The 7,573-nt window shown below is 39.7% G+C and overlaps 1 protein-coding gene across 2 annotated transcripts in view; it reads left to right on the forward strand.

Annotated features, from left to right (window-relative positions):
- KCNMB4 (potassium calcium-activated channel subfamily M regulatory beta subunit 4) overlaps window positions 1–7,573 on the forward strand; it is a 63,463-nt gene that overhangs the window by 19,595 nt on the left and 36,295 nt on the right. For both annotated transcript variants that reach the window (XM_089921014.1, XM_022571541.3), the window contains exon 2: window positions 6,407–6,534. In XM_089921014.1, the coding sequence (XP_089777140.1) occupies window positions 6,407–6,534 (128 nt within the window). The remainder of the gene's footprint in view (window positions 1–6,406; window positions 6,535–7,573) is intronic.

The raw sequence follows: 7,573 nt of genomic DNA on the forward strand, positions 1-7,573 counted from the left end.
ATGTAATACCAACACATAGTAATACATTCTAACTAAAGGAGCGTTGGGGGTGGGTGGGAATACTCTGCTGGAGGTATTGAGCAGCTTTTCACAGGGGCATGCAAGGACAGAGGAACAATTCTTCATGAGTAGTAGTTCAGATAATTTGGGCATTTTCCAATGCCATCTCCCATGCTCCTCTCCTTCAGGCACATTAGATGATTCAGTCTTTCTGGAACATCCATCACATTCCATTTCTTCTTCTTGGACTGTCACCTTCCCAACCCATTCTCTGAGAAGCAAACTCCTGTTCAGCCGTAAAGACACAATCATGTCACCTCTTTTGTGAAGCCGCCTCTTATGCCACCCCTACCCTCCTGAAGCCAAAATGTTCGCTTCCTCTTTTGCAATCACAAAGCACTTTGTGCATATGCTACTATTACTGCACTACATGCTCCTGGGAGGGGAGGAAGAAGAGGGGTCGGGAGTAACATCTAATCTTTGTATCCTGTACTCAGCAATCGAGAATGCTTTATTGGGGCTTCCCTGGTGGCACAGTGGTTAAGAATTCACCTGCCAATGCAGGGGACATGGGTTTGAGCCCTGCTCCGGGAAGATCCCACATGCCACGGAGCAGCTAAGCCCGTGAGCCACAACTACTGAGCCTGCGCACTAGAGCCCACAAGCCACAACTACTGAGCCTGTGTGCCTAGAGCCCGTGCTCCGCAACAAGAGAAGACACCGCAATGAGGAGCCCGCGAACCGCAACGAAGAGTAGCCCCTGCTCGCCGCAACTAGAGAAAGCCCGCGCACAGCAACGGAGAGCCAACACACAGCCAAAAATAAAATAAATAAATAAATGCAGGTTCTTAGTCCTACTGAATCAGTCTCAGGAGGGTGGGTCTTTTTGACACAGTCAGTGGTCTGTGGACCATACTTTGATGAACACTGTTTTAGGCTGGGCACCTCTCTGTACCTGCCCAGCCTGCTCTCTCTGAAGAGCTAATTTAGCATCTCCTTAGTTATTAATTTAGCATCTCCTAACTATTCTTTTTTTTTTTTGCTGTACGTGGGCCTCTCACTGCTGTGGCTTCTCCCGTTGCGGAGCACAGGCTCTGGACACGCAGGCCCAGCGGCCACGGCTCACGGGCCCAGCCACTCCGCGGCATGTGGGATCTTCCCGGACCGGGGCACGAACCCGTGTCCCCTGAATCGGCAGGCGGACTCTCAACCACTGCGCCACCAGGGAAGCCCCTAACTATTCTTAGTTAGCCTTACTTTTCACATTTTCTAAGCCATGTATTTGACCTTCAAATTCTTCCATAAGAGTATTTCCATTTAGCTTTCAGATATGGGTGTACATTCTGGAACCACCTGCCCTAGAATTTTTTAGCCGACATATAATTTCATGTTTGTTCAATTAACCTACATTCATAAGGAATGTGTGTGTGTGTGTGTGTGTGCGTGCATGTTTGCACACAATTAATGAAGTCATGAGGCATGTGAAATAGTGTGTGGTTTATAAATGATTCAGTTATACTTTTTATTCCACAGTGCTTTTCTTTTTTTTCTTTTTCTTTCTTTTTGGCCGTGCGGCTTGCAGGATCTTAGTTCCCCAACCAGGGATTAAACCCGGGCCCCGGCAGTGAAAGTGCCAAATCCTAACCACTAGACCACCAGGGAACTCCTCTTTTTTCTTTTTCTTTTTTTAGTGCTTTTCTGATTGTATGTGTATATTGTCAGAAATGTCATTAATATTATAAATCATAGCTGACACAGAGATGTCTTACAGGATTTCAGAAAATGGAGGATTATAGTATAAAATGTAATCAAACCTGTGTTCCAGTAGATAATGTTTTAAGAATTCATTTTCTAACCAGTAATTTACTTTGGAAAGTATTGAATCCACTAAACCCATTCCAGTATTATATCTTCCAATACTACTCTCCCTAACCAAGTCAAGTCAAGAAAGAAACTGGAATCAAAAAGTTTCTTCAGTTCTCTTTCTTAGGTAATGCCTATCATAGAATCCGGCCCCCAGTGTTTAAATAGACCACGTGTCTTGTGCAATGGTTTTTTTTAAATGACTCAGTAAAGGAAGAAAGTGAATTTTGCCTACTCTGCCCACATGATTGAAACGAAATCCTCAAGACACATCACAAAGAACCCACTCAAGAAGTGTTCTATTAAAATGTAAATTCATTGTGGTAGGCTGAAAAAGAATACTGTTACAAATCTTGATAAACCCTAAAATGAGATAATGGAAAATAAGTGATAATACATACGCAATCAAATATTCCACATCAAGTGATGATAGGTTTTCCCTTAATAAACTCACTGGAAGTCTTTATGTTAATATACTCAGAATAGCCCACTGGATCCCCTCAACTTCCTTCATGAATGCAAAAGTCAAATATTCTTTCTAAAAGGTAGGCACTAAACAAATATATTTTTTCACATGCTTCTTTTTCTCCTGACTTTTTAAAGAAAGGGATTTCATGCAAGTTTAGGCCGCAAATGACACAGCCTCTAGTGAAGGTTATTTGGGCAATGATGATATTACAAGTTGGGAAATGCTGCCTTTGCAAATGAAAAAAAAAAGAAAGGTCAGAACTTTTTCATAAAGTTTCTCCAAAGGAATGCCCATTATCCTCCATGACCAAACACATTGTGTCTATAAATTCACCTAAGTGAAATTACATCCGTGGCACCAAAAACCAGCCCTGAAGCCAAACTGAGACAGAAGGGAGCAAGCAAGGACTTAATGCATTTCTCTGGGAGTATATCGGAAAAACAAAGGGCTGCAACAGACGGCCTCAGCCCACCAGTCCTCAGGAAAACTACACCAATTCCATTCCCAAAGAAACGTTGTACTATTTCTCCAAGAGAAGGGTGCAGAAGTCGGGACACCTCCCTTACCTCCAAACCAGGGGGCTCCAAAGAGAGAAAACTGGGACGCCCTCAAGGGAGGTAGTGTGGTGCAGTGGTTAAGAATCCGCTGCAGTTGGAATCCCAGCTATTCCATTTGCCATTGTAACCTAAGGAAAGTTTCTTAAACCCCTCTGTCCCTCAGTTTGCTCATCTGTAAAAAGGGGGTGATTATAATATCTGCTCATTTGAATTAAATGAGACTTGGATTAATGAGATGCTTGACATATAGTGAATAAATGTTAACCACATGATGACAGTGATGATATGACATACATTGTTATTTGTGCCCCTCCCCCAAAGGAGGGAGATTCATGAAGGAGCATTTTGGTGCATGGAAAACCATCAGACTTGAACAACCTAGAAAGGAAGGTTTCTGTGACTGATTTTCGAATTCTTTTTTCTAGAACACTGCTTTGAATTTTCATTTATAGCTTATTTTAAAATTCTAACAATCTACACTGATCCACTAGGTAAAATTGAGAAGGAATCTAGGGAGAATCTGAGTTAGGCTTCACAGAAGTTTTAAAGACCGACTAAACGGACAATCATGGTGTAACAAAATAAACAGTAATGATTTTTAAGAGCCTAAAGTTCAGCCTTTTACAAGTTTCCTTTCAAAACGATGTGAGCTTTAGAAGTTGCTGGAGTATTGTAAGCTCATTTAGTCTATGATACTCTTTGGAAAGAATGCAGTCCATGGAAAAAATACTTGAATTTTGATCACAGGTTATTTTCCCCAACGTGAAAGAGTACTTTGCTTCCAAAAATCCATCCATACCAGCTCAAAGTTTCCTAAAGGCAGGAAACATTTCTTTTATCCCACATAAAATCACAACATACAAATCACTAATACAAAACTTTACACACTCAGTGAAAGTTTTTGTTTGACTTTTTCAGAAACATGTAGGTGTGATTCTCCTGGTCAGATCATAGAGTGTCATTCAGTAGAGACGTTTCTTTTAAATCCATTTCTTCCTGCCACCCCCACCAAAACTGAATAGTAAAGAATTCAGGCTGAGTTAACTTGCAAAATTGTAAAATCTGCTTTAATTACATTTGGTTATTCGTTGTTATTCCCTAAAATGTCTAGTATACCTCTTGTGTTGAGTATGCCCATTGCAAAAAGAGCTCTGATGAATTTTTTGGGTTTCATACCTCACGGCTTCTGCCTCCAAATCTAGAAATTTCTCCTTTCTACAAAGAGCACAGTCATTTGGTGCCTACTCTCACTTTACAAACTAGTTGACCATGATGTAGAAAAAGAATTTTTAACAGAAGGAAAGGAAATGTCCAGCACATTATAGGAAATAAGAAATAGGAAAATCAAAGGCCCCTTTTGAACATTTTCCTAATGCAAAATACAGGTCCCCAAGTAAAGACCTGCTACACTTGTCCTTCTTGCTGGCTGGAATGGTGGCTTCATCAAGCTTCCCAGCCATCTCTCCAGTGGGCAGGATCTCTTTCGGGAAAAACGCTGCAACGGTGTTTGTAGTCCTGCCTTCTTCTGGGTCCTTTCTTGCTTGTATCTCCAAGAAGAGAATCATAGAGATGTAGAGATCGAAATTATTTTGGAGATTTAACAGATTAGAAAAAATGAAATCCAGAAAAAGAAAGTGATTTACTCAAGTCTAAACATGTAACAAATAATAGGACTGGAGCCCTATCTAATGGTCTCCATTGCTTCTAAGCCTAACTATTGCTTTGAAGAACTCAGAATTCATAATTTCACAGAACTTTTTAGCTTTATACTGTTGTTATTAGTAGAAGTGAAACTATATATGCAGAAGATAAATGTGCAGTGATTCAAGCATTGAGACGATATTTGCATAACATGTTGTGAATTCGTTACATATAACAAAAATAAACAAATTTACTAAAATTTAAAATGTTCATATATATTTTTAAAATGTTTAACCACTGTGAAAATAGTTTCACCGTCTTGAATAAGATGTATCTAAGTGTGTTATTATTTTTATTTTTTGCGGTACGCGGGCCTCTCACTGTTGTGGACTCTACCGTTGCGGAGCACAGGCCCTGGACGTGCAGGCTCAGAGGCCATGGCTCACGGGCCTAGCTTCTCTGTGGCATGTGGAATCTTCCCCGACCGGGGCACGAACATGTGTCCGTTGCATCGGCAGGCGGACTCTCAACCACTGGCCACCAGGGAAACCCCTAAGTGTGTTATTATTAATTAATTTTACCAACATTTTTGAAACTTCACTGTAATCAGGTATAGTCCTAAGTTTAAAGACAGAAGAGGAAAAAATAGCCCTTGTCCCAACTTGCCAACCAATTGGAGAGGCTGACATAAAACAGACAAGTATGATACTGTGTGATTCCATGTGGCAGACTTGGGAGCAAGTGCTTCTGTACGTCTGCATCCCAGGCTCAAGTGAGGACGAGGGCAGGGCAGGGACCTCATGGAGAGCTTTATACATCGTACTAAAAAGTTTGTATTTTACTAGAAAATAGTGATAAGGCATTGACAAATTATATGCTCTAAAATAATGCAACTCAAATTATACTCTAGAGCTAATGGATTTTTTCCTGCTTCTTAATAATGAACACCTTTGTAAAAACATCTGAGAGTAAAATGTGATGAATCACCAGACTCTAGTTCTAGCTGTAGAGCTGACAGAAATCTCAGTTTCCTCATCTGTAGGTTGGGCATCAGTAGAGGATTGTTGTAGGAAGTACAGGAAGTCAGGCCTCTTAAGCACTTATTACAGTGTCTTGCGTAGTAAACACTCAACAACTGTAAACTGACATCATCTTCATCTTGATCATCCTCATGATGAAAGACTGAAATGGAGAAAATGGATTAGAATGCTAAGGGTTAATTTTAACACCTAAGGTTAAGAGCAGTTTTCTAATTCTGCTGAGTCTATATTGCTTAGAGTGATAAAGTCCCTTCCGAGAGAACTACTTTGTCAGAGGCATGGCTAGAAAAAGGGCATCAGTTAGCAAAATGCATTGATCCTATACTTGAGAGGAAATTTTCTGTTGATTTTGTTGTCCAAGAAAATGTAAGAAAAGAAAACTGGAGTTTCAGCAGTTGAGAGTAGTATCTGTGGAGAGCTATGTGCTTGATTTGTTAGTTAAAAGTGGAAGAAGAAAATATCAAGGTCTATTAGAGATTGGGGATAAAAATTAAGTTTTGTGTTACCTCCCTTTGTTGATTGGCAGGCCCTCAAAGACAGAGTATATTATGCTTTAAATTCACTAATAAATTGTAACTAACTGTTTATAAAGTATCTTTATACTGTAATGACTGAAAGTTATTTTTGGCTGTACTTTTGTTATCGGAATACTTTCTGTAATTGCGCCAAATTCAAAACTTGAAATATAGTTTCGGAATTTCAATTTGGTTAAATTAACAATTAAGTAGGTCAGAATTAGATTTACCATCAGCATAATGCCATCTGTCTATTAAAAAGGACTATATTTCAATATTCTATAGAATAATAGGTTTACTTTCTGTGTTCTGTTTTGTTAGTGCTCCTATATCCCTCCCTGTAAGAGAGAAAATCAGAAGAACTTGGAAAGTGTCATGAATTGGCAACAGTACTGGAAAGATGAGATTGGTTCCCAGCCATTTACTTGCTATTTTAATCAATTTCAAAGGTAAGCCAATATTTACATGTGCATATTAAAGTTGTTTGTAGCCTCTGTAGTTTATTATATTAGTAAATCATAGAGTGGGCTCATTTGGCAAAATATACAACGTGGAGATAGTCTCAACTCTTTCTAGCATGTAGCTAGGGAAGCCCTTTCTTATTCTACAGGTTGGGTGGCATGTAAAGAATCTGCCAGCCAAAAAAAAGAGAGAACCTGTATCATAGAGTTTTCCCTCTGCGTACACTAAGAAAAGTGCCTTTAGGTAAGAACATTGTATACTAGGAATGTTCCCTGAGAATTATAGATTAATGCACACAAACTGAACAATGTGCAGATTTATCAGCATTTTGGGCTACATCAAATCTTATCTTTCTTTTTCCTTTCTGTTCTGACCAAGTACCCATAAAATGAGTTCACACCATTATAACTTCACTTGTCTTGGAGAGAACTCAAGTTATGCCATATAGCAATGAATTCTTCAGTTCCCAACCAGATTAACCATAGTAATTTGCTCATCAAACATTTATTGTGTATTGAGTATTCTCAACTCCTTGCTGTACATCTCCACTTGGGAGTTCCAAAGGTAGGTCAGACTTTCTCTTCCTCCCATAGTTCCCTCTCTTAGTGAATGGCACTATCGTCCCCTCGTTTGCAGAGTCCAGAAACTTTGAGTAATTCTTAACTCATTTTCTCCTTTACACTCTATAACCTGTATTCACCATCCTGTTGGTTTTACCCCTATATTAACTCTTCTCTGCCTTCCCTCTGCCACTGTTTTAGTTCAGATTCATATTATTTCTCAGCCCTATTAACACAATAGTCTTCTAACCAATCCTTCTACCTCTGCCCTGCACCCCCCTCCAAGACATTCTCCACGTTGCTACCAAGGCGATCTTTCTAAAACATGAGTCTGATCAGGTTACTCCTCATAGTTTTCAGAGTAAAGTCCAAACATCTTGGCATGGCCTATGTATGTATCTGTTGTTGTGTAACAAGCCACCCCAAATCTAGTGGCCTACTGCGATGGTGATTTATTATTTCTTAG

The sequence above is a fragment of the Delphinapterus leucas genome, chromosome 11 (assembly GCF_059928025.1).
Source record: "Delphinapterus leucas isolate spDelLeu-1000000601 "Yukka" chromosome 11, BTC_Dleu_Yukka2, whole genome shotgun sequence".
Lineage (NCBI taxonomy): Eukaryota > Metazoa > Chordata > Mammalia > Artiodactyla > Monodontidae > Delphinapterus > Delphinapterus leucas.